Source organism: Sorex araneus, chromosome X (assembly GCF_027595985.1).
Source record: "Sorex araneus isolate mSorAra2 chromosome X, mSorAra2.pri, whole genome shotgun sequence".
Taxonomy (NCBI): Eukaryota; Metazoa; Chordata; class Mammalia; order Eulipotyphla; family Soricidae; genus Sorex; species Sorex araneus.
Window position 1 is genome coordinate 18,341,641 of NC_073313.1, and position 27,056 is coordinate 18,368,696.

A 27,056-nucleotide genomic window follows, 5' to 3' on the forward strand; every position below is an offset into this window, starting at 1 on the left:
GGGCTTTCAGAGCTCACGGTGCAGAATCCTGCTGGCGACAAGGGTCAGAGGACAGACCGGGAGGCCAAGCAGAAGGGAAGGCCACGTGGCTCTGCATCTCCCCCCGCTTCATTTCTCGGGAGCGATCACTGCCAAGCCCGGGAGGCTCGCGCAGGTGAACACGGCCGCATCTTCTGCCCCCTGAACAGTGACGGAGCAGCAGAGGGAAACCGGTTCACCAAGTGTCCGTGACAAATCCGCCGCTGCACTGCGGCCAGCCGAGCCTCCTGCCCGAAGCCTCCCCGAGGGCCTGTTTCCTAGGAGGCACGGAAGGACACGCTGCTGAGCAGCAGGACGAGTGGGATGCGCGCCCAGAGCCTCTGCTTGAGGCGGAGTCCGAGCCCCAAGGCCGCTCGCTCAGCCTCAGGCTCCCCGGAACTGCGGGGCCGGAGCCTGCATGGGGCTGCTGACCTGGATGTGGGTGCTGCGAAACTTGGGCTTTCAAATCAACTAAGATTTCCTTTCCGTGCGTGCTGCACTTCTCCACCTGTCTTCTATGCTCAAGGTCGTGTCAGAATGTCTCAGGAAAAAAGGGGTCCCCAGTGGACAGAGGCCAGAAGCCCTGCTGAGCTCAGATAAAGCTGATCCACTGACCATCTCACTACTCGCCCTGGGGCTCCTTTCAGGCCCTTCTGAAGAGATCCACCCTTTCCTCCTAGGAATCGCTGGACCGGAGACTGAGGTCCAGCTCGAAAACTCAAGGATTTGGACATATAAAGCCACAAGCTGATTAGAGTACTTCGTTTTCAACTATGACAAATCTATATATTAATATATATGGTGAAAGTAAGAAAATCAAATCAAAGGCTTTGACTTTCATTTTTTCAGTTATTTAACTTTATTATATCTTAAAATCTGAAATCTGTAAAACAGTATTTATACAAACACCTGAGGACTGTTCAGCTGGAAACAGTATCTTCTCACAAACAGTTTGAAAGAAGACCAGGATTAAATTATAATTCTGTCTTATAACATAAAATGAATAACATAGACCAAACCACCCTTTAAATAGTTGCATTCACGTATAAAGTACATTTGGTTTTCCAAAAGTGAAATGTACATTCTTGCCCCTGTTGTCTCCTTCTGGGGCAGTTACAACAAATGGCTAATACTTTTAGCACAGATTCTCATAGCTTATAAACATTATACCAAAGTTATACAAAGTAAAAACATAAACATTTAGCACCATTTTCCCTTGAAAGTTCTAACTTTAAAAATTAAGATCAAAATGGTAAGTCAGAACTAATATACCTTCCAATATTTAGCAGAATAAATGGCTCAGAACTAAGCAAATTAACCAGAAACATTGCATAGGACAGAGAACTTCCCTGTATGGAAACCAATCTCTGGATTGTTTCTTATCCCCTGAAGACTAAGCTGAGAGGTACTAGTTAATGATAGCAAATGATGCATATGGTTTATTACAGAATAAAAATACCTAACCATATATATAGTTGGTCATTACCTCTGTGGCAGTACAAAGTGCCATATTAAGTTCAAAAAGAACAGATTTACTTGTTTGAATACCTACAGATATAGATTAATATATAAATATGGTATACTCCATATGAGGAATAAACCAGACAATAAAATATATATTTTAAAATTTGGGGCACAGGTGTATTCATATAGATATGAGAAATGAATGTGTAGTTTAAATGTCTAAGTTTAGCAAAAATATTAAGAATTTAAAACAAAGACTTTGTTGGAAAAATGTAATGAGACGCCATCCAAACCACCTTTGTAGTATAATATCTCCTGCATAAAACAACTACTCTATCATATAATTGTTCAAAAGATGAAAAGAACACTTTATGAATGCTTATAAGTTTCCTTTTTTCTTTAAATATGAAGATATACAACATATAAAGAAATAATAATGAAAGGAAAATAAGTTATATGGCTATTTCCTTTCTGAAAACTGGTAGGGCACAAACAGAACACGGCAGTAACAGACATAAAACATTTTGGAGAAAGAGATGAATTGCTACAGTTGCATTTTAAAATTATTTTCTAAGGAAAACTTTTCATGAGATTCATTAGAAAACTTGTCAGTTACTGATACTTTCCCCTTTGGGATTTAGCTGTTTTGGTTCTATATATAAAGATCAACCAAAATCAAAGATGTCACTGTTTTCTCTATACAAAATACATTTGTAAACTATACAATTAGTAAAAACCATACGGAACTGCCTATTTAAATACGCTAATAGTAACATGACAAATGATCTTTAAAGAAGTAGACTGGACTGCAATGTATTTCTGCAATTCTAGATATAATGTGTGTTTAGAGGAATGGACTAAAAGAACAAAAATAGCTTTAAATAAAAAGGTAACAGTACAACTAAGAATTATATCCAGTCTAAACTTACACATTTTTTCAGTCATATTTTCCTTCTTTAAGTTTTTCAACATAGTAACACAGTTTTAGGGCTGGCCCCAGCTTCAGCCCCAGGTACTTCATCACTACATCACTTTTTAGTAGCAACAGAGCCTTCCCGTCAATCTCCTAAAGAGAGAAAGAAATTAGAGTAACTAATAATGCTTTCATACTTTGCCAAAAGTTACTCACATATAAGAGCATGTAAAATAGAACAAGTGAGCATTTTAACATATTTACTTAATATGCATTTATTTGCTAAAAGCTATTAAAATGTACTATATAGTGAAATGTAATTTCACAGTTTGTAAATTCACTTCCAATTAAATCAGTATCTCTGAAGAATGGCCTACACATGAAAATACCTCATTTTATATGTACAGTATGCTGAATTAAAATACTATGCATCTATGGCTGGAGAGATGGTACAGCGGGTAGGGCACTTGCTTTCCATGTGGCCAGACTGGGTTCCCTCCCTGACATCCCATACGGCTCCTCAAGTACTGAGAAAAAAGATTCCTAAGCACAGAGCCAGGAGTTACCCCTGAGCATCGTAAGGCAAAAACAAAAACAAAAACAAAATATTATACGACTATAAGGAAGGACAGAAAATTCTGTGTTGTGGAGATATAATTGACGTTCACTGACTTTCTTCAAAAGACTAGGAATATGATGGCATCTGCATCCGTGCAAATCCAGATCACCTCTATACATGTTGTATTGATGTGGAAAGCTAATCACTTGTCTGAAGCTAATTAGATCTTAAGGCTAATTATTGGTTTTCTTTTATTTTTCTTCAATCCTTCACTTATTTTAATTAGCCTTAACTCTAGCTTTTGTCAGGTATAATCAGGGAAATCACTCCAGCAGCCTTGTAAACTCGAATTATTTTAGATTTTTCTCTGAGGCAAAACAGACTCCTACTGCTTACATTCTCTGAGTTGCTTATAGTCCTTGTTTTTCCCCTGTGTTCCCCCATTCAAGCTGGGCTGCCACAATCAGAAAGTGCAAGGACACTTTTTTCCCTTGCTCTGCAGTGGAAACCTTGGCAGCAGATAAACGGCTGTAAGTCTGTCAAATAGATGCATAATTACTGACATTCTTAAATACTGACCAAAAAACACAGCACATATCTGGTCATTAGCGTGACTAGAAAAACAGATGATGAACACATTCCTTAATTGATATGAGGCATTTTACAATTTTTTATTTCCTAATTAACTGGTTTGAGATGAAAACATGTTTGGTAGTCTTGAATACCTATTTAAAATAAATAAAGCTTTACTTAATCTTCTCCCGTTTCTGGTTTCACTGGGCATCACAACAAGGATATCCTGCCACAGCTTACGTCAACTCCATCCTACTCTCAGGGGAACAGGGAGCAGATGGGGAGGAGGAGCCTCGCAGCTGTTGTTACAGAGACCTGAAAGTGGCCAGGCTGAATCATCTTTTCTTGAGAACTCAAGGACTCGGAGTGTGCTAGGTACTTGGGCAACCATTTTAAACAGATTACACCTCAACTGTGCAGAGCATCCGATGCAAAATCATCTTTCTCACCCATGGAAAACCCAGTTTACCGGGTTCTCACACCTTACACACTAATCAGTGTTCAACTGAAGGCTCCACAGAGGTTATTCACAAAAACATTATGGTAAGAAAACTGAGTAAAAGATACTTTACATGCTGTCTGAAGAGGTCAGTAAGGGAGCTTGATATCTGAGGATCTTTGTGCTTCATAAACTGGATCACTTCATCCACAGACCAGGTTGAAGGGTCCTTAGAGAGACCTTGTTTCAGGACACTGGAGTCCGGTCCAGCTGAATAATTTGAAGGTTCAGTGAGGGAGAGGAAAAAAACACAACATATCATACTTGACCTTATCATTATCCCGGAATGAGAGATACTAGTAGGAAGTAACACTGTCATTTCTTGAACCCTCAGTTAAGTGCCCCCAAACCACCCAGAAAACTAAGAATAAAATCCAGTGAAAGTCTAGACAAAGATGACTGGAAGGCCCGGGAGATAACTCAAAGGGCTAGAGCACAAGTTTTGCATATGGGAGCCCCTGGTTCAAGGTCTAGCACTGTATGGTCCCCCAGGTACCACTGGGAGTGATCCCTGAGCACTAACTGCCTCAGGAGCAGTCCCTGAGAAAACACTTGTATACCCCCCTTACCCCAAAAGAAAAGGCTGACCTGAAGACAGCTGCCCAGGAGCGCCACATCAGAACTCCGGGCAAACAACAAAAGTAGATTCAGAAGTTACCTTAAAATTTCAAAGACAGTGAAAGACCACAAGCTCTGGGCCACAGGCAAATACAGCAAAAGAACTGTTACTTAGGTTAAATTAGATGAACCTAAACAAAGCTGTTACATTTTTACACTTTTCAACAACTTCTCTTTTAGTCTGTCTATATTAGGTTTGCTTTACAAGCTAAAACAATAGATATCCTCCAATTTTTAGTTTAATAATTATTCAACTTTATTTAATCCACAAACTGCAACAACCCTCATTATCTTCATGAAGCAAAGTAGTTCTTTTACCAAATCTTTACCAAACATCTGCAATATGGATATTTTTGGCATTACTTTACTGTCTCTCAAGGCTCAAGTTCTGAATTCTGAATCAAGGTCATGTTCTGTTTAGGTAGGTGAGAAGTATCTTTAACATTATATTGAAGAGCTGTTTCAAGTTTAATTGCATAGTAATGGGAGGTCGGCTTGAAGGTTTCTACATTCAAAAAACCAACTGAGGGCTGGAGCAATAGCACGGTGGGTAGGGCGTTTGCCTTGCACTCGGACGACCCGGGTTCGAGTCCCAGCATCCCATATGGTCCCCGGAGCACTGCCAGGAGTAATTCCTGAATGCAGAGCCAGGTGTGACCCAAAACGCCAAAAAAAAAAACAACCTAACTGAGACACGAAACCAAAAATTTTAAGTATTCTTATCTGGAAAAGGTTTAGTTGTGCTGCTCACTAAGTTGTGCTGAGGTATCTGTGTCCGGACAAGTATCCGTCTGTTTGCTCAACTCCCTAAGGTTAGTGCATGATAACAGAAGTGGGTTTCATAGTTAATTCCCTAGGAAGATCTGTTTCTCTCACCAAGGACCAACACCGCATATCTGAGCTTTTTGCACGGGAAAAAGACAAATGTATACCTTCTTCTTGCCTATCACCTGGGAACTGGCTACTTTTTAAAGCATTCTCAGTATCTGTCCAAGAAAAGAACAAAGTGAAACAGAAGCTAAAAAACATATTTAATAGGCAGTATGTTATGTGTAGCTCAGAATTTTACTTTTTACAATATTACTCTTCTGTAAAATATATCCTTCCTCTCATTTGTCAGAGATTAAAAAAGAACAAAACCTGGCCACGTCTGCCAAGAAATACTGCTGGGCACTATCAACCCAAGTGAGAATGATTGCACAGACGAGACAATCCCAAATTTACTTGATACGAGATGATCCCAAATTTACTTGGTCTACCAGCCTCTTTTCAGAAAAGAAATCATTTAAGCACCCCGCCCCTGCTCCCAGAAATCAACCTCCTCTAAGTGCACAGAAATGCCCACCAGAGCCCCCGAAGGAGTGGTGCTGCCCACTTTGGGAAACACTGGCTTAAGTAGTGTTGTGCCTAAGACATTCTAATAAGAATTTAGAGTCTCTTTTTAACTCGAGGAAAAGTAAATTTACAAAGACGGTACTGACAAGACTAATATACCTCTACACTGACTTAGGCTTTTGTGAGATTTCCAGCATGGAAATCTAATTTTATATTAAAACAAACTGTAGCATAATGTATTTTTAATCTAACATGGAAAAAATTTAATTGCACCCACATCTTCAAAATAGCCAGAAAAGGTTGGAAACATTACACATTAGTGCTGTTCAAATAATTACATGAAACTAATTATGTGAAAAATAAAGCACAGTCATACTTTCTCCTGAGTGGCTTTGTTTTACATACACTAGGATATTAATAAGTATTTGTGAACTTAATAAAATTAATGTGATTTCATTTTATTTGATCCCCAAATGATGTTATATGATCTCTTTCCTATTATAAACAATAATTTGTTTCACTTAAGTAATAAATATGCTCACATAATCTCCTGAATAATCAGGAGGAGGATTTGGTTTCATGTACCAGGTCTAATACTTTAAGAAAAATAAGGTACTTATACCTCTAGATAATTTCCAAATGCTTTTCTATGTTCCATGGATGAGGGAAGCAAGAGCGGTTAGAGCAGAGCCCCAGAGGCTGAGAGCCTGGGTCCAAGGACTGGCCAGCCACTTGCTATTAGTAGGATCTTAGTCAAATGTTTCTCAGATTTCTCAACTAAGAATGTCTGGTGCATCTGCACCTCAAGAAATAGATTTAGGGGCCGGAGCAATAGCACAGCGGGTAGGACGTTTGCCTTGCACGCGGCCGACCCAGGTTCGATCCTCGGCATCCCATATGGTCCCCCAAGCACTGCCAGGAGTAATTCCTGAGTGCAGAGCCAGGAGTAACCCCTGAGCATTGCTGGGTGTGACCCAAAAAGCAAAAAAATTTAAAAAAATAAAAAAGAAATAGATTTAAAGGTGTAGTATGTGAAGCAGTGTAAAATATTATATATCTAGAACATGTCAGATATTTATAAAGATTTCTATTAAATTACTAGCTGAAAATGATAAATATTATTAGTCTTTCTGCTCCTAAGACCAGAAGCGAATGTTCTCAAGCCCAAGTACAGGTTACTTTGGGATGGTGGTACTAGGCAGAGACACTTGGAAACGAGATATTCTGCATTAGAGGTAAACTTTCAAATCCTTTTACTCAGAAAGCCTGGCATTCAAGTTTATATTTTATGAAAGTATCTAGAAATTAAGGGAAAGCTACCCCCTTTAAGGAATAAACTATCATCAAATGAAACAAACTATATCACTCTAAAAACAAAAAAATAAATAAAAATAGACCATCTACACAGAGGGGGAGATAGAGGAGATAATATTAAATATGTCCTAGAATGTATACAGTTGCCCTTAGATAATATCCACGATGAAAGGCAAGAAAGTTTCTCAAGCTCCCATGCTCTTAACTCTTCAACCTTGCCTATCTGGAAAAAAAGGAGAAAACACATTGCTACCTTTATCTCCTACTCCCCTGCACCTTAAAAGGATGTAAGGCAGTAGCTATCTTTGTACATGAAGGCTGCCTTGACTCTTCCCAATAGACAACAGGATGTTGACCTGTTTATACATGCCATGTCTTCCCAGCTGGTCTAAGGAATGACTGAGGGTATGGAATTAAGGGAATGGCTGCAGTAATATCTGGGGCCAGGAAAAGTCTGAAGAGAGACAAGGAACATGGTATCAGAAGTGGGAGAGAATACATCTTTCTAGACCGGAGTCATGGGAAATTTGTGAGTCTAGATTGCATCAAAAATGATAAATTATAATGGAATGAGAACCACTAATATAAATGTTCCTCTCAGAGACATCATCAGTGATACAAAATCCGCAGATACACTTTAGTGATGCAGTGAGGAGTGGAGTATTCACAGTGACTGGCCCTATAGTGAGTGAGTGAAGGGGAAGATCTGAACTCAATTTTGGCATTTTCTGCTATGTGATACACATTCTGGGCATATTGGGCATGGGAACTTTAAGGGGAAAGATAAAAACACTGATTGATAATTGCCATTTTAGAATATACCTTTGCTTCTCCTTTGCTTTTGAGTTTTAACTTCATGGTCACTGTTCCTACAACGTGATTTGGTCCTCACTAGTAATAAACTTGAGGGGCCTGGCAAATTTGAAATAAAATTTTTGAAAGAGTAGTATGAGAGCTAATAGGACTTCTGCAGGCAGGATTAAAATAATTCACTGGACTTAGTGTTGGGTTCTTGGGACTTTCAGTAATCTCTCTGGGTATGCCATTATCCTCAGAAGACAAGGATTCTTCTATAGGAAAATTAAAGACAAAGGTCTTAAACCGTCTTCAAGAGTAAAGCTTGGGGGTATGGTGCCACCAGCAGGTAAAACTATACCTGTGGGGCGAGAGTATCAGCAGCTTGATGATGCCTTCAGACTTCCAGATACCCCGAAATTGCTGCTGTGCCTTTGGCCAGACCCCAACAACTTGGGGCCAAGGTTACCAAGAATTAAATGGCCAAAAATTAGGTATGTGGGAGACACACCCACAAACCACCTCCAGCTCAGCTATACAATATATTGGCTTTATTTCAGAGACCCATACATCTCGAAAGAGATCAAAAGATGCAGTTAGGGCCTGTAGTGCAGAGGTAGGTGGGAACCCATGACTGAGAGCCTCAGGCTCACTTGGATCAGGACACGGCCTCCTCCCCTCAGGTCCCCAGTTCTCCAGTAGCTTGGCAGTCACACCCACAAACTGCCCCTGGTGCCATGTAATCTCATAAAATGGCCAAGGCCCAGAGACTACAAACTAATGCTGTAAGAAAGTGCCGCATAATGCCCTGACCCTATGCCAGGTTGTCTTCACTGGGGCACCTCGGAGGGGGTTGGGGTGAGTTTCCTTCCCTGCCCCAAAGCAGAACCCTGGCAGCCGAAAACCTCCAGAACCCAACTACCGCCATGCCCAAGGCCACTCTCCACATGCTCAGATGAACCTCACCCAAGAGAACACAAACCTCACCCAAAACAGGATGAACCTCACCAGAGAGTGGACCGGCAGAAAAACCTGGATATGCAGGAATCCGTGACTGAGATCTCCAAGTCCACTTGCATTGGGACTGGGCCTCTTCCCCCCAGGTCGCTAGTTTTCCAGAAGCTTGGCAGTCACACCTATAGAACTGCCCTTGGCGCCATGTAATCTCATCAATGGCCAAGACCCAGAGACTATAAACTAAAGCTTCCGGAATAGAATGACACAGAATTCCCTGGACATTATATTCTATCCGTAACAAGCAATACAAAACAAATCATCTAGCATTGCCTTTTCAGCAGGTCTGAGTGGTGGTAAGACTGGTGTCGAAATATCGATTGTAAGCAAAGTAGAGAGAGAATATGGGAGAAATTGTTTGCCACACAAGCAGGGGAAGGGTTAAAATGGGAAGGGGTGAGGGGAATACTGGGGATTTTGGTGGTGCAAAGTGTGCACTGGTAAAGGGATGGGTGTCTGATGAGTATATGATCAAAGCTCAAACATGAAAGCTTTGTAGCTATATCTCATGGTGAATCAAAAAAGGGGGTAATAGTAAAATAACAAAGTTAACATTCAGAATAGAATAAAAAAATTAACATGGAGTTTATGCCCAATTCAATAAGCTTAATCAATGGCTGAATAAATACCAGTACTCCTACATTATTTCTTTTTAAAAAGTAAAGCTCAAGGGGTCTAAAAGAAAGTGGGTAAGGTGGTTGCCTTGTATGTAGCTGACCAGGATTCAATCCCTAGCACCCCATATAGTCTTCCAAACTCTCCAGGAGTGATACCTGTGCCCAGAACCAGGAGTAATCCCTGAGCACAGCCAGGTGAAGCCCCCCCACCAAAAAAACACAATAAAAAAAACATGCACAACAGTCTTAAAACTCAAATTCCCTTGAAAAGCCCAAACCCTGTTAATCTCCAAAAATTTACCCAAAATCAATCACAAACAGACCTCTACCACATGGGCGTCCTCTCCTTGGCATTTGTATTAATGGAAACTGTACTAAAATCCAGATTGATTCCATGACATTACCTATTTTCCTCACAGCAACTAGCCGTGGATGGTCTTTTTCACCAAAAACTGTGAATACTTCACTAAAACATTTTTCTTGTTATTTTATGTAGTACTGGGGTTCAAATATTCTATTGCTGAGCTAAATCCCTTGGCTTAAAACACTCAGTTTTTAAGAATGCAGTTCTTGGGGCCAGAGAATAGTACAGTGGGTAGGACACTTGCTTTGCAAACAAGTGACCTAGGTACAATCCCTGACATCATACATGGTCCATTGATCACTGCCAGGAGTGATCCTTGAGCATAGAGCCAGGAAGAGACCATGAGCACCACCAGGTGTGCCCCCCCCAAAAAAGCAGTTCTTCAGAATTATCTGTTATGATCCATATGTTGGTTTGTAACTTTTGCTTAATACTAGAGTACTTAAAACTTTCACTATGAACTAGGTTTTATTTTACCCTATTAGCTTTTAGCAATACAAAGCTAAATGGAAAATATTACTATACTTGCTTTTATCTAAGGATAAATAGTAACTATGCATTTCTAAATGAAATGAAGAGCTCAATTAAACCACCCAAAGTCTGAAAGACCTACTAAGCCTAACTGACAATCTGATTTGGGAAAATACACTTCCCTTACTCACCACCCAAGAGAATAACTAAGTGATAGTAATAACTATTATTCCCAATCCTTATGAGTAAACACTAATTACCTTTAGAGGCATACATATTTGTTTTGGTTAGCTTAGGAGAGAGAGGAACAACATAAGGTGGAGATTGTTCAGAAGGTCGTTTAGTAGTTTTCTTTTCTAAGTCTTCTTTATCTGTTTTCAAAAAAAAATGTCTGTGGTAACTAATTAATATACTTACACATTTTCATATCATCATTGTTAAATTCTTGTTTCTAAATAATCTGCCTATTGTAACTTCACCAACAATGTGTCAATTATATGTTTTTGTAAATCATGCTTTTTTTATTTTCAGTGCAATCATATTCAATAATAAAAAAGCATTTTCTGAAGAGTATATCTAGCCTTAATTTATTCTGAGGTAATCATATCTCTAAATATTTCAGGAGGCAGTGTCAGTGAAGTAACTAACTACAATGAGTCTAAGAAGTCCTAGAAAAACTTCTCCCAGGAGCAAAAAAGAAAAAAAAAAGAACTCCAGAGAATGTAAAGAGAAATACAAAGGACTTCCCAACTGAGAGGCAACAATCCTGACTGAGGGGCTAACCTTACAACTCTATTGATTATATTGATTATTTACCATTAAAACACTTTCATTTCTGCCTAAATGACTACTATTTAAGACTTGATTCTGTAAGTAAAGACAGCTCAAATTACCAAATAATCTCTAAACAGCAACCAATACCTTGATCTAACCTCCAACTAAAAGGACAATTAAAGTAAAATAGAAGTCTCAAAAGTTTGTTAACAGACTTCTACAGAGAAGGCAGATTTTGATAAGGAAGGACCAAAGTCAAACTTCATTTTGTTTCAAAAATATCTGGGGACCAGGAATGCCTCTCAAATTCATCTGGTGAGCAATCTTTACAGCCATTCAGTTACTGAATGATTACTGACCAGGCTGAGAATTCTTATCATTTGATTTTATTTTTAATGATGAACTACAAAAACCAAAACATACTTCAGTGAATAGTAAATATTTCTATAATTATTCAAATTCCAACAAAAAGAAAAACCAAGAGAAGGTGGGTCAAAATAGCTGAAAAGAAAAGGGTTTGAGTGGTCTTGTGGCACCAAGACAAAGCACACTAAGAAGTGACTTTAACATAGATAACACAGGTCCTGCTGAGAAAACCCACTGGAGTTCCCATGTCGGGACTGAAATCTGGGAACTTTGCACTGAGACAGGAGGAGAACCAAATTCCCAGCTTTAAATCTTGACTCTAACAAAACCAGAGAGGGAAGCAAGACACAGAGCCAGAAAGATAGAAATTCAGCAAGAGGGTGACAGGCCCCAGAAGGAAGTGACCGAAGGCTAATTTCACCACTTCCAGCTAAGTGAGGAACAGCAGTGGGAAGAGATACCAGTCTATACCAGACCAAAAAGTAAACCAGCCCACTAACCCCAACACACACCAGACTGATTGTAGGAGGTGGATTAAAAGCAGGCTTTCTTCAGTAACGAAGGAAAGCTGGCAGTAGCCCTATCTCTGCTTTCTGTGTTGACCATTTGGTTAGAGCTCAAATCTGGTAAAACTCAGGGCGGGACCACAAGGATATTCCTTTGGCCAGCTGGAGCTTGTAATGCAGATTGCAAGGTTATGGTAAATGCAAATATCCTGATATGGAGGCCACTTGGGGTTATGGATGCTATAACACTGACTTACCCAATCTTAGGGATACATACAGCTGACTCAGAAAAGCTTGTCATCAATCCCAGCTGCATTATAACTGCTATGAGTCACACATAACTACATATCTTCAGTGACCTTTCAGGCCCATGCACCTCAAAGCTATAGTCACAGGCTGAATCTGTAAACACGAGCCCTTGAGCATTGCTCAGGTCAGCTCATGCTCAGATTTCTACTCCTCCCACCAGGCTAAATGAAGAAATGAAGAATTCATGGCTTCAAAACCAGCTCTGCAAAAAATACTGTCACTGGCACTGGACTGGTGCCATAACACAGCGGATAGGGCGTTTGCCTTGCACGTGGCTGACCCGGGTTTGATTCCTCCGCCCCTCTCGGAGAGCCCGGCAAACTACCGAGGGTATCCCACCCGCATGGCAGAGCCTGGCAAGCTACCCGTGGCGTATTCGATATGCCAAAAACAATAACAACAAGTCTCACAATGGAGATGTTACCGGTGCCCGCTCGAGAAAATAGATGAGCAACGGGATGACAGGAGGAAATCGAACCCGGGTCAGCCGCGTGAAAGACAAATGCCCTACCCACGGTGCTATCGCTCCATCCTGGTGTTTTGTAAAAGACAAAGAAACTCTACAGAGAAACAGAAAGACACATAAACATAAAGTAGAGGGAAAGAACAATATATGGGAAAGCAGATAAACTCAAGAAATACTTGCCTTAAATTTTAAAGGGGGAATAAATGCGTAATTTCTGATGTATAATACACTGGTACCCTCAACACTAAAATACTTAGGAAAAACTAGTAAGAGGGAAATGGAAGCAGATCATTATGCGAAAAGCAGATCATATTGCAAAAAAGAAAAAATAATGGAAAGCGAAAGTTAAACTGCAGAAGCACTCAAAATCTTTATGGAGAAATGGTAATAAATTCCTTTATGCCAATAATTACTCTAAATGTCAGTGAAATGAACTCAATCAAACGATATAGAATTAGGAAAATTAATTGTAAGAATTAGGAAACAAACACCAATTTTCTGCTATTCATGAGATATACATAATTTTCACTATAAACACAGACCCAGAGAAATGGCTGGGAAAAAATCATACAGGCAAATAGTCTGAAGAAAAGCTGGGAAGACCATCATTTTCTCAGAAAAATATAATTCTAACTTAGGAAGGTAATTCAAAGTAAAGAAGAAACAGGATTGTCGCTGGGGAGATCAAAAAGAGGGTAGGGTGCTTGCCTTGCATGTGGCCAACGCTAGTTTGATCCCTGGAACCCTATGTGGTCTCCCAAACCCCACCAGAAGTGATCCTGAGCACAGAGTCAGGAGTAAGCAATGAGCATCACTGGGTGGGCAGCCCCCGTTAAAAAAGAAAGTAATAGGGGGTCAGAGCAATTGTCTAGAGGGGAGGAAGTTTGCATCGTGCGCAGCTGACCTGGGTTCGATCCCCGGTATCCCATATGGTCCCCCAAGCACTGCCAGGAGTAATTCCTGAGTGCAGACCCAGGTGTAGCCCCTGGGCATTGCTGGGTGTAACCCCAAAAGCAAAAATTAAATAAAGAAAACAGAAAGTAATAAACATAATATATTAAGGGTTTAATACACACAAAAAACAAACGCTTCTCAAAATATATGCATCAAAAAAGGGGCAGCAAATTTCAATAACTAATAGACCAACTAATAATAACAAGTAATAGAAAAGTATGTGTACAGAAACACAATAACAGTAAGAAACTTTAACAACTCATTCTCATCACTGGGCAGATCAACCAGACAGAAAATCAGTAAGGAAACAACAGCTCTAAGTGAAGACTGGAAAAACTGGGATTAATAGACATGTGCAGAGCTCTCCACCCCCAGAAGTTGAATACACATTCTAATCTAGTACAACGTGTCACAAACCAAGCGTTCATAAAGTCATGAAAACAGAAATCCTGCAAAGTATTATTACAAGGACAGGGAAAATCATATGACCATATCAATAAATGCAGAGGAACCTTTTGACAAAATTCAACACCCATTCATGATAAAAATTCTCACCAAAATGAGGACAGAACGAACTTATCTCAATATAGTAAAGGCCATACACAACAAACCCACAAATAACATCATTCTCAACACAAAAAATTAAAAGCCTTATTCTTAGGGTCAGGCAGAAGGCAAGGATGTCCATTTACACCACAATTTTTCAACACAGTTTTGGAAATCCTAGATATAGCAAGTAGTTCATAACACTAAAATAGGGCTAAAGAACCCCAATCAAAGAGCTGAGTGGATGTCGTGATGCAAGAAGGTGGGTCTGATCCCTGGCACTACATAGTCCCCTGAGTACCACTAGGAACAACCTCCAAGCACTGAGCTGGAAGTAGACCCGAAGCACAGTTCTGGTTGTGGCCCAGAACCCCTTTGATAGTAATATTTATTGGCAACCCTAAAGATTCCACCAAAAAATCTTCTTGAAACAATAAACCAATACAGTAAAGTAGCAAGATGAAAAATCAATACAAAAAATCTGATCCTGTCCTATATGCAAACAAGGAATACAATGTGTTGAAAAAAATCAAGTACCCAGGTATCACAAAGAAAGTGAGAGATGTATACATAAAAACACTGAGTCACTAATAAAAGAAATGGAAGAGGACACAAAACTATAGGGAAATACTCCATGTTCATGGTTAGGAAGGATATTGTTAAAATAACCATCTTGGGGCTGGAGTGATAACACATCGGATAGGGCATTTGCTTTGCACACAGCCGACCCGGATTCGATTCCCAGCATCCCATATGGTCCCCCAAGGACTGCCAGGAGTGATTCCTGAGTGCATGAGCCAGGAGTAACCCCTATGCAATGCCAGGTGTGACCCAAAAAGCAAAATAAATAAATAAATAAATAAAATAACTCTTTTATCCACTCCATTATACAACTTCAATGCAATCTCTATCAAAATTTTAATGGTATTCTTCCAGCATAAAGAAAAAATTTTATTGGACCACTTTTAGTGGATTATTGATAACAAGGAATACAAAATTAATCATTTCAGTTCTGCTTTGGGGGCAGGGTTTGGGATTTTGGGTGGAAACATTTGAAATATGGTGGTAGGAAGGTGAAATGGTGGTGGGATTGCTGTTCAAATATTAAATGCAATAAATTATTGTTAACAACTTAATAAAAATGAAATAACATTTTAAAATTATTGGTTTTTTTTGCTTTTTGGGTCATACCCAGCAATGCACAGGGGTTACTCCTGGCTCTGCACTCAGGAATTACCCTGGCAATGCCAGGGGACCATATGGGATGCTGGGAATCGAACCTGGGTTGTCCGCGTGCAAGGCAAACACCGTACCCGCTATGCTATTGCTCCCACATTTAAAAAATTTTTAAAAAGAACAAATCCTATTAAAACTTGTATGGAACCACAAACTGCTGAAAAACCAAAGCAATAATGAGGGAAAAAAGATGAGAAGTAATGCATTCCCTGAATATAAACTACACATAAAGTGATAGTAATCAAAACCAGTGTGGTACTGGAATAAAAACAGACTTTCAGACCAATGAAACAGAATGGAAATCCCAGAAGTAAATCCTCAGATATATGTACAGATAATTCATTACAAGAGTTCTGGGAGCATTAAGTGGAGCAGGGAAAACCTCAACAGTGTTGGGAAAACTGGTTAGCCACATGTGAAAAAAAAAGAAATTGGAGTCTAATCTCTTACCATATATAAAAATGAATTGAAAATGCACTCAAGACCTTGACATTAAAAATAAATCCATAAAGCACATTAAGAAAAGCATTGACTGGGGCTGGAGTGATAGCACAGCGGGTAGGGCGTTTGCCTTGCAGGCAGCCGACCCGGGTTCGATTCCCAGCATCCCATATGGTCCCCTGAGCACCGCCAGGGGTAATTCCTGAGTGCAGAGCCAGGAGTGACCCCTTGTGCATCGCTGGGTGTGACCCAAAAAGAAAAAAAAAAAGCATTGACTGAACTTTCCATGCTATATAGACTTTATAGGATCTTCTATGACTTGACCCCATTGGCATAGAAAAAAAAGCAAAAATATACAAACTGAGCCACATCAAACTATTTGAAATAAATTTAAGATATAAATAAATAGAAAAACATCCCATGTTCCCAGACTGAAAGAATTAATGCTGTTAAAATGGTAACATCCATAAGATGATCTACAGATTAAACACAGTTATTACATCACAGCTGGAGTCTTTGTAGAAATTTATATGCTGATCCTAAAATTCATACAGAAATAAAAGGGGGAAATAAATGAATCAGAGTAGAACTCAAAGTACAAAATAAACCCATATAGTTATAGTCAAGTGATTTTCTTTTGGTTTTTGGGTAACACCCGGCGATGCACAGGGGTTACTCCTGGGTCTTGACTCAGGAATTACCCCTGGCGGTGCTCAGGGGACCATATGGGATGCTGGGAATCGAACCCGGGTCGGCCGCGTGCAAGGCAAACGCCCTACCCGCTGTGCTATCGCTCCAGCCCCTGTTTTTTTTTTTTTAGTCAAGTGATTTTTGACAAAGGAGCCATGGCAAGTCAAAAGGGAAAGAGTAAGTTTTTTCAACATGTCAAGACAACTGGATATCCACATATGAAAAAATGAAATTAGACAAATATAGAAAAAAATTAACTCAAAGTAAGTCAATAATCTAAATTTAAAAGCTATAACTAACTACAAAACCTCTAGGAGAAAAATAGTACCAGTAAATCTTACTTAACTTGTATCAGGCAATTTTTTTATCATATACCAATAGTAAAAGAACAACAAAAAAAGAACATCAAAATTACAAACTTCTGTGCTTCAAAGAACACCATCAAAATATTTAAAAGACAACCTACATGTTGGGATAAAATATACGCAAATTATACATCTAACACGATATAATATACAGAACATACAAATAATTCTTGATATATTTGTTATATGTAATACAAATTATATATAATAAACATATTTCTACATAATAAAAGACAAAGAACCCAGTTTTATGATGAGCAAAGGATCTGGATAGACATAGCGCCAAAGGAAGCACACAGACAGGCCCAAAACTTAAGACAGTTTGACTTACGATTTTTCAGCTTTATGATGATGCAAAAGCAGTAAGCTCTCAGCAGAAACAGCACTTTGGCTTTTGATCTTTTCTGAGGCTAGCAGCATGCAGTATAATACTTTCTCATGATGCTAGAGAGGGGCAGAAAGCCAAAGCTCCCAGCCAGCCATTATCACAAGTATAAACAATGTAATCATAGCTAAGCTATGATGTTTGGTAAAGTAGGTGTAGTAAATTCATTTTCAACTTATGATGGGCTTATCAGGATATAACCCCATCACAAGTTAGGAAAATCTGTATAAATAGTGAATAAGTATATGGAAAAATGCTCAACATTAGCCATTAAGGAATACAAATCAAACCATAATGAGCTGTCTGGTTTTGATTCTCAAGATTTTTATGACTATACTAAGAAATTTTTTTCCCATTTTCAATGAGCAACAACCCCCCTTCACACACACAATCATATATGTTTAACTTGTCCACTGTGACTAAAATGTTATTTTGAGCAGGACTCCAGGCAAAACTCTGACTCCAGGCAAAACTCTGAATTGCTCAAGAATCTCAAGTTAATTATAAGATTATAAAATAGAAGCATTTATAGTAGAAAATATACATTATCTCTCACCTGATTTATTTTTATCATGCTCTGCAGAAGAACTAGGGTTATTACCTCTGTATGAGCTAAAAGGCTGGCTACTCAAAAGATTATCACATTCCAGACTGTGGCAGAGGGTTTCAAGAAAGCGAAGAGCAAACGATGCACTGTTCACAGGAGGGAGCTGGACAGAATGAGTTTCGCCATCAAAAGACGCTATTAGACAAGAAAAAAAATGCCAAAGTTGCATCATAAAAAATAAGAACCATATATTCAGGAGAAAATATATGCATACCACATTTGTATACCATACAAAGGGCTGATATAAAAGCCCTATATAAAGATCCGAGACCTTTATACACAACACACTCTCAAAGTTCAACAACAATAACAAAATAACAAGTAATTTTTGTTTTTATCAAAAAATGGGGAGGCGGGACCAGAGAGATAATATAGGGGTTTAAGGTGGTTGTCTTACATGTGGCCAACTCCAGTTCAATCCCTGGCACTGTATATGGTCCAAGCCAGTGCCAGAAGAGACCCCTGCGCAGAGCCAGGAGTAAGCACTTAGCACCACTAGGTGTCACCTAAACCACCTCCCAAAATGGGGACAGATGGACATCCCCTCAAAGACATAATGATGGCCAACAAAAAATATTTATGATCACTGATTATCAGGGAAATGAGACTGAAAATAACAATGAGATACCACCTCACACCCAAGAGAATGGTGTACATGAAAAGACAGGAAACAGGAGGCTGGAGCGATAGTACAGCAGGTAGGGCATTTGCCTTGCACGCTGATGAACCTGGGTTCGATTCCCAGCATCACATATGGCATATGGTCCCCTGAGCATCGCCAGGAGTAATTCCTGAGAGCAAAGTCAGGAGTAACCCCTTTGCATCGCCAGGTGTGACCCAAAACACCAAAAAAAAAAAAAAAAGGAAACAGTAAGTGCTGAAGGGGATGTGATAAAAAAGAAACTCTCATTAACTGTTGGTGAGGCTGTTTCAGAGGTTCAGTCTCTCTGAAAATTGGTTTAGAGAGTTTTAAAAATATAATGAATTGGGGCCGGAGCGATAGCACAGTAGGTAGGGTGTTTGCCTTGCACGCGGCCGACCCAGGTTCGATCCCCGGCATCCCATATTGTCCCCCAAGCACCGCCAGGAGTAATTCCTGAGTGCAAAGCCAGGAGTAACCCCTGAGCATCGCTGGGTGTGACCCAAAAAGCAAAAAAAAAAATTAAAAAATATAATGAATTAAAAAAGCCTTTCATATGACCCCAGCAATTCTGTTCCTGGGCATCTACAGCAAGAACACAAAATATGTTCATTGTTGCACTAATTGCAATAACCAAGATCTGAAAACCACCCAAATGTCCAACAGATGAATGGATTTAAAAAGCTGTGGTATAGCTACACAATGGAATACTATACAGCATGATGGAAATAAATTTTTTAATTTGCGGCAACTTGGATGGAACTGGAATTGGATAGAACTGGAGGGCGTCATGCTGAGTAAGTCATAAAGAAAAAGAAAAATACCAGATGATCCCATCGTATACAGAGTATAAAGAAACAAAAAAGGAATTAGGCAATCTGCAATGCAAACCCTGGATCAGAGCAATAGTAAAATGGACAGGGCACTTGCCTTGCACGCAGTCAACCCGGGTTGGACCCCTGGCACCATATATGTCCCCCGAGTCCTGCCAGTAATGATCCCTGACTGAGTGTAGAGCCAGGAGTAAGCCCTGAACACAGCCAAGGATGGCCAAAAACAAAACAAACCAACAAAACACCAAGCAAACCCTGGGACATGAATAATAGAATTGAGAAAGTTTTGGGGGAACGGGGAGGTTGCAGATAGGGAAGAGACCATGAGGTAATGATGGAGGGATCCTGAAACACTGGTGGAAGGAATTGTGTAGTAGCTCTGAAACTATAAAACAACTCCAATAGTACTGCAAACTATGACACCCCACTAAAAAACAATTTCAATATTGGAAAGGTGAGAACTAGAAGTTTTTAAAAAGCTATCAATTCAGGAAATAAATTTTAAGTCTGATTTGTGGTTTTGGCCATTATTAAAAAGAAATATTCTAAAATTATAGAAGTTTATATCATTCAAATATAACAGCTTACATTGGTTAAGTATATAATAAACATCATCATTTTAAGATATTCATGAAGTAATCAATAACAAAAACCCATAGCACTTCCTAACAGTCCAAACATTCCATGGGTCCAAACGTAGCATCCTATCACACAATCATACAAGAACTAGCTGTATGTTACCACATCACTTCTTAAATCACATTTTTCTTTAGAGCTTCTTACAGATCATTCCATTTTCCTGAAATAACCAATTATCAATCAATCTTCTTTTCCCATAGTGAGCTTAACATATTAAAAAATAGAGGTACCTTTGAAATCAGCTTACAGTATCATTTTGACATGATTTGTCTATTTTAAAATAAACAAGGGTTAAAAGACCATAAAACATAATTACCAAAAGTATTCTATTATATAGAAAAGAGAATAGCTAATATTACAAATAATAAAATGTTTGCCTTCTCAAAAACTAAAATTTCAGGAAAAAAAATCCTGACTAAGTAATTAGATGAGCATACCAGTTATCACTTCTCCACCACGATGGTCTGGTTTGAGGAATCCAAAGACAGTCTTCTGCTGAAAGGCACAGTCCACACAGGCCTGCACGGTCCGCCGGAGCACCACATTCACAGGGCCGGGGCCAAAATGATCAGGCAGCTGCTGGATTTTTTTCTGATCCAGATGAGGGCCAGAATTTCCATTTTTGTTTATGTATACACAGACTTGAGAAAAAAATGTTTACACAATATAAGAATGAAATTGCTTAAAAAGGAACATAATATATATGTTATGGAATCAATTATAATATCCACTAATCCCACTAGCCATATATCACAGAGAATCTAATTACATTCAAAGTAATGATCAATTCTGCTTCAAAAAAATACACAAATGTAATTTTACATTTGCATAAAGATATTATAGCTTGAGAAAAATGATTCTAATTTCATGAAGATAAATAATATTAACACATTTCATTTTCTAGAATTTTACCCAAATTGTTAAGCGCTAGTCAGATATCCGTATTACATAAAATGGCGTATGAATATTTTCACCTACTAACTGTACACACAGTACAAGAATAGTCCCTCAAAACTGATCATATTAATAAAAATTTTTTGGCCACATCCAGCAATGCTCAGGGCTTACTTCTGGCTCTGAGCTCAGGAATCAATTCCGGAAGTGCTTGAGGGACATATGGGATGGCGGAGATTGAACCGGAGTTGGCTGAGTGCAAGCCAGCACCCTAATTGCTGCATTACCACTCTGGACCCAGTCCAATCTTTTTTGTTCTTTTTAATTAAAGAACCATGATTTAAAAAGTTATTGATAGTTGAGTTTCAGGCATATAATATTTCAACACCAATCCCACCACCAGTGACAATCTTTTCTAAAATTAACTTTTGTTTTGAGAAACAAGGGACAAAAAAAATTTACTTTTGGGTTTTGGGCCACATCTAGCAGTGGTCAGGGGTTACTCCTGGCTCTGCACTCAAAAATTAAGCCTGGCGGTGGTAAAGGGACCATATGAGATCTGGGGATTAAATCTAGGTTGGCTGCATGCAAGGCTGTACTATCTCTCCAGCCCAAGAGCCAAAATTTTTATTTGTTTTCATTTCTTGCATTAATATTCCTCAATGACCTTCTTGGCCTGAATTTCTCTGTGATAGTACATAGCTACCACACAAATGCAGGCAATAACTTTGCGAACTTTCCCCTCTGTGAGTTTTAGAGACACCGGTCCATTCCCTTACTTTGCTTCCGTTAAAGCCTTAATTAAACTGATTTGGTGTTCAGCACAAAGAACCTCAACCAACTTGGCAGACATAGGTTCATTGCAGTTAGAGGAAAGCACACGATAATGGGGCAGGTGCCTACTAAATTCATTAAATGGATTAATTTTCTTTTAAATTACCAATATTATACCTTCATTACATTTTCTAAAGAAATGAAATTTAAGATAGACATCGTCCAAGTTCTAATGACCTAGATATTATTAATTTTAAGAAAATTTAAAAATATTTCTAATATGCATACCAAGGTTTGCTGCAGAATATTTAAAATAAACCTTTTCCTTAGTACAAAAAGACAAATCAGTTATAATCAAATATTGTTTCCATAATTTTCTTCACTGAGAATCAACAAATATCAGTCAATACTCGATACAATATGAGAATACATTATTACCAAATAAGAAACACACTATCACTCTAAATCAAAAAGCACTTTATCCATTACTTACTTTGTGCCATAATTTTTATACATAGTCTATAGTTAGTACAATTAAAAACACTTATTTTCCTTTCATTATGTTGCAATATATAATAATTCAACTTTGTGGCAATAGAATAAGAATTCTGTCATGAGAATGAACAGCTGTTAAAATTTTAACCCGTGGTGCTGATTGCACAGAAAAGCTAAACAAGGACTTCAAGGTTTTATCTCTTGAATCATTTCATTTAGCTAGTTTTTTCCTGCTAGTAAACTAAAACTGTATCACCGTATCACTGTTATCCTGTTACTCATCGATTTGCTGGAGCGGGCACCAGTAACATCTTCACTGTGAGACTCAGGAAAAAATAAAATGACAAAACGATGTTACAATAAACATTTTTTAAAGTTTTTGTGCCATGGTGCCCAGTAGCTACTTCTGGCTTACTGCTCAGGGGACACTCCTGATGGTGCTCAGGGAACCACATGCAATTCCAGCGCTGAAACCCAGGCCTCCTGCAAGCATAATATGCACTCAAGTCTGTTGAGCTATCTTTCTGGACTCTACAACAAATATCTTTTAACATGATTTCTTCCAATTAAAAAAATGAATTATTATTATTATTTTTAGTCAGGAAAGAAAATTTGTGGGGGAGATGGCAGAAATCCAGGAATCAGAAAATTATAAAGGAGAGAAAGCAGTAGATTATGCTTTTTGAAACAAGGGAGAAAGAAATGTTTATGAAATTAGAACTAAAGGAACTTTTTTGCTTGGGTCTGTGGCATTTCATACTCTTCATATATCAGGGCATTTTAAAGTCATGCTGTCCTTTGACAGACAATGATGTCAAGATTTTAAAAGCTGAGATGAAAATAAACATAAAAGCTAAGCTGGATAAATAGTTCAGGGGGTAAGGCATTTGCTTGACTTGCATGCAACTGATCCTGGTTCGAATCCCCTGTATCACATACGGTTCTCAAGCCTCAACGGCAGTGATCTGTGAGCACTTCTCCCAGAGCCAGGAATAAGTTCCAAGTACAGCAAGGTGTAACCCAAAAATACCAAAACAGGAAAAAATTAATCATCGAATAGATTTATGAATTATGAAAATTTTTCAAATCTTACAAAGACGTAGAAATAATTTAAAGGTATAAACTTCAAGTGCCTTATGTAGTTAAAGAGACTATTTTTCCTTAGTGAAACTTTGAAATATTTTAACATAAAAATTCTAAAAGAGGGCCAGTGATATGGCCCAAGGAACAGAATACATGCCTGACATGTACATGGCTCTGAGTTTGAGCTCCAGAACTTCATACCACCTTCCCATACCACCAGGAATGGCACAAGTGGGGCTCCAAGTGCCAAGGAGTTTCAATAAACACCAGATGGGTCACTATAAAAGAAAAATGCTGAAAGAAAAATATATTGTCTTCTTTCCCCTTACTTGTAATTCCCAGGACTTCAAACATATTGAAAATAATAAAGAAAAGATGATTAACTTTATACTTCTTAAAAAACACTAATTTACCTGTTGACATCACTATTTTAGAAGGAATGGAATCATCATTTGAATTCCCATAGTCTCTCATTAGCACATTTACAGAAGCTGAAGAGGTGGAACAAAGAGAAGACTTCTCCTGCTTAAAAAAAAAAAATCACAAGTATACATCACTCTTCAAATAAACTCCTTAATAAGGAAGTTAAATAATCATCAACATTCCTGATTCACAAATAATTAGATTGTCTTTAGTGAGCACTCATTCACCTGGTATTTACTACATATAGCCTGCATTTTCTGGATTTAACATTTGATAATAAAATTAGAAGTGGCTTGCTAACATCAATACAAAATTATGCTGATTGTATATAAGAATCAAGTGTTGGGGCCAGGGCAGTAGTACAGTGGGTAGGGCATTTGCCTTGCACTCGGCCGACCTGGGTTCGATTCCCAGCATCCCATATGGTCCCCTGAGCACCGCCAGGAGTAATTCCGGAGTGCAAAGCCAGGAGTGACCCCTGTGCATCGCCAGGTGTGACCCAAAAAGCAAAAAAAGAAATTGATTCTTGAGAGTGGAGTCAAGAATAACACCTGAGCACTTCAGTTGTATGGTCTAAAAATCAAACAAACAAATCAAAGTCTTCTGGGCACTGTTAAACACCATTGGTGTTTCATTTATATCAATTCATGAGATTTTTTTTTTTTGGAAGTACAAGCCAAAACAGTTCTCCATACCAGAGAAGAGGCTTTTGTGTCTGTAAGTAATAATGGGAGAGGGGAAAAGCAGGGGAAAAAACCCAAAATATTAATTATTGCCTGTGTGATCACAAAATAAGTGTGCAGCGGCAGCAGTCTCTAGCCTGCCACGTGCGTTCGGTGGCCACGAGCCGCTTCCCCCACCCCGCCTGCAGCCGCGGCCAGCAGACGCATAAAGGAGGGAACAGGCCCACAGAGCTGGTTGGTGGTCAGCTGCCGTTTATTCCATTCTCCCCACGCGCCCCATTCCAGTATCACACTGCCCGTCATCCCCGTCTCCTCCTGTCCCCATGCAGTCTCTCGGCGCTCTGTGTCCCGCCTTGGTCTCGCGCCCAAGCTCCAAGCACTGGGGGCAGCAAGTCCATCCAGGTGAGGCAGCAGAACCAACCTAAGGAAGCCCTTCCTTCCAGGGAGGCCCGGCGCTCCCGGCATAAACCCCACGAGCCTGGGACACTCTTTCGCTCTTCAAGAATACTGTTGCCAGACAAAGAATTCTCTGCAGCACCCGTCGCTCCTGCGAGTGGCCCACCCTGCCCGCCCACGACCAACTCTGCCTGGTGCCCTTTATTCTCCAGGGTCTCCAGGGTCTTCAGGAGCCGCCCTTTCTGTCACCTCCAGTTTTTAGGGTTGTGTTCTTTGGAAGTGTCAAGTAGGAGGTGTCACTTTAGCATTCTTAAAGGATTTTTTTTTGTCTATTTTCTATTGTGGGTCCCCTCAGGAGTTCTCGGGGACTGTCCATGCTGGCCAAGTGGTCCTAGGTATGGAAGCTGAGACCCTTAGAGTCTCTCCCCGAGCTACACTGATCACACTCAAACCCGCCCCCTACACGACTGAGGTAGAATTGATGTACAATAAAATTCACTTCACAATGATTTTAATATACACTGAGTTTTAAATAAACTGGTCTGAACAAAAGTACACCCATCCAAGTACTTTCACAGTGGCTTTAAAAAAGTTAAACACTGTTTTACGTTTACCCAATAAAAGAAATATATCAATGACTGTGTATGCCTTCAAGCCTCTTACACACATTTAAGGACATTCCCAGAAGGCCTCATGACACTCCGAGGAAAATTCTAAACAATACATTACAAGTGGTAAGGTAATACAGAGACCTATAACACAAAGTAGTATGCAATAGAACCAACCTTCTTCCCCGCAATCGGGCCTCTTTTTCTTGGTGCAGGAATTTTAGCAGAATGTCCCCTCTTGGAGACTGAAGCAGCAGACGTTTTAGGCCGACCTGATCTCTTGACCTGCTGTGTGGGTAATATTACAGCAGTTTTCTGTGACGTCTGCATTGAACGCTGAGTTGCTTTGGAAGAGCAAGACTGTGCTTTGGCTGTATTCTTTGAAGTAGAAACTAAGGGAGAAAACAATACAAAAACGAAATTAAAATTTAAAAAAAACTTACATAATTAAGACAGCCTTGAGTCACTGACATTGGTGGTGAGTGTAGAGTTAGAATGTCACATGACTGAAACAATTATTAACAGTATTATAAGTCATAGTACCTCTATAAAATTTTGGAAGAGAAGTATTATCTTCTTATGCCTCAAATAAGCTTAACTCGATCTTTAAACATAATCCTCAAGATTATTCATCAAAGACTAATCAAAATGAAGGTAGCATTTAAGATGAAGCTTAAGTATTTAAGGTATCAGATTATCAAGAAACAGTTTAATTCTTCAGAAAAAAGAGGCTTTTACAGAACCAGTAACTTCAAATTTGACGTATCTTCTTCTCCTCATATTTGTAGTTATTATTACAGGACAATCCTTCTTTCCAAAAATACTAATTATTCCATATGTAGAAATCATTTTGCCCATCATTATAGAAAACTAGCAAGGCAGCTACAGATGGTGCCATCCTCCAGAGGCCAGGGAAATCACCGAAACCTCATTTTCTCAGTAGCTAAAGCACATTATATTACCATATATAAGTCAAACAACAAAGCTTCATATGCTACAATGCGGATTCCATGTCAATGTAATGGAACTACCACTATCACACCCAAGTAGATTTGTGTCTAGTAGTTCCTTGGTAGTCCAATCTAGGCAATTTTTTTGGTTTCTATTTGGGGGTCAGACCAGGTAGTGCTCAGGGGTTACTCCTGGCTTTGTGCTCATGGCTCAGTCATGATGGTGTCGGTGGTAGAGAGGGGCCACATGTGCATAAGCAGTGCCAGGATCCAACCAGGGTCTGTCACGTGCAAGGAAAGAGCCTTAACCCTGTACTATCTTTTCTCTCTGGCCCAACAGTTTTAAAATTTCAAATGAAAGTTACATGACAGGTTCCTTTTTTACTTATTTACAATTAAATAGATATTTAGTATTAATCATTTATCAATTTCATTATAG

The 27,056-nt window shown here is 39.1% G+C and overlaps 1 protein-coding gene across 4 annotated transcripts in view; it reads right to left on the reverse strand.

Annotated features, from left to right (window-relative positions):
- Positions 1–872: 872 nt before the first annotated feature.
- The window catches only part of SCML2 (Scm polycomb group protein like 2), an 81,914-nt gene continuing 55,730 nt past the window's right edge, over positions 873–27,056 (reverse strand). The window contains exons 8-14 of one of the 4 annotated variants that reach the window (XM_055121696.1): positions 25,845–26,059; positions 23,971–24,079; positions 20,749–20,952; positions 18,149–18,334; positions 10,815–10,925; positions 4,100–4,236; positions 873–2,548 (exon numbers count right to left, since the gene is read on the reverse strand). In XM_055121696.1, coding sequence (XP_054977671.1) covers positions 2,420–2,548; positions 4,100–4,236; positions 10,815–10,925; positions 18,149–18,334; positions 20,749–20,952; positions 23,971–24,079; positions 25,845–26,059 — 1,091 coding nt within the window. In that variant the 3' untranslated portion in view covers positions 873–2,419. Of the gene's footprint in view, positions 2,549–4,099; positions 4,237–10,814; positions 10,926–18,148; positions 18,335–20,748; positions 20,953–23,970; positions 24,083–25,844; positions 26,060–27,056 lie in introns of all 4 variants that reach the window. The other 3 variants (XM_055121697.1, XM_055121695.1, XM_055121698.1) reach the window with 3 other exon arrangements.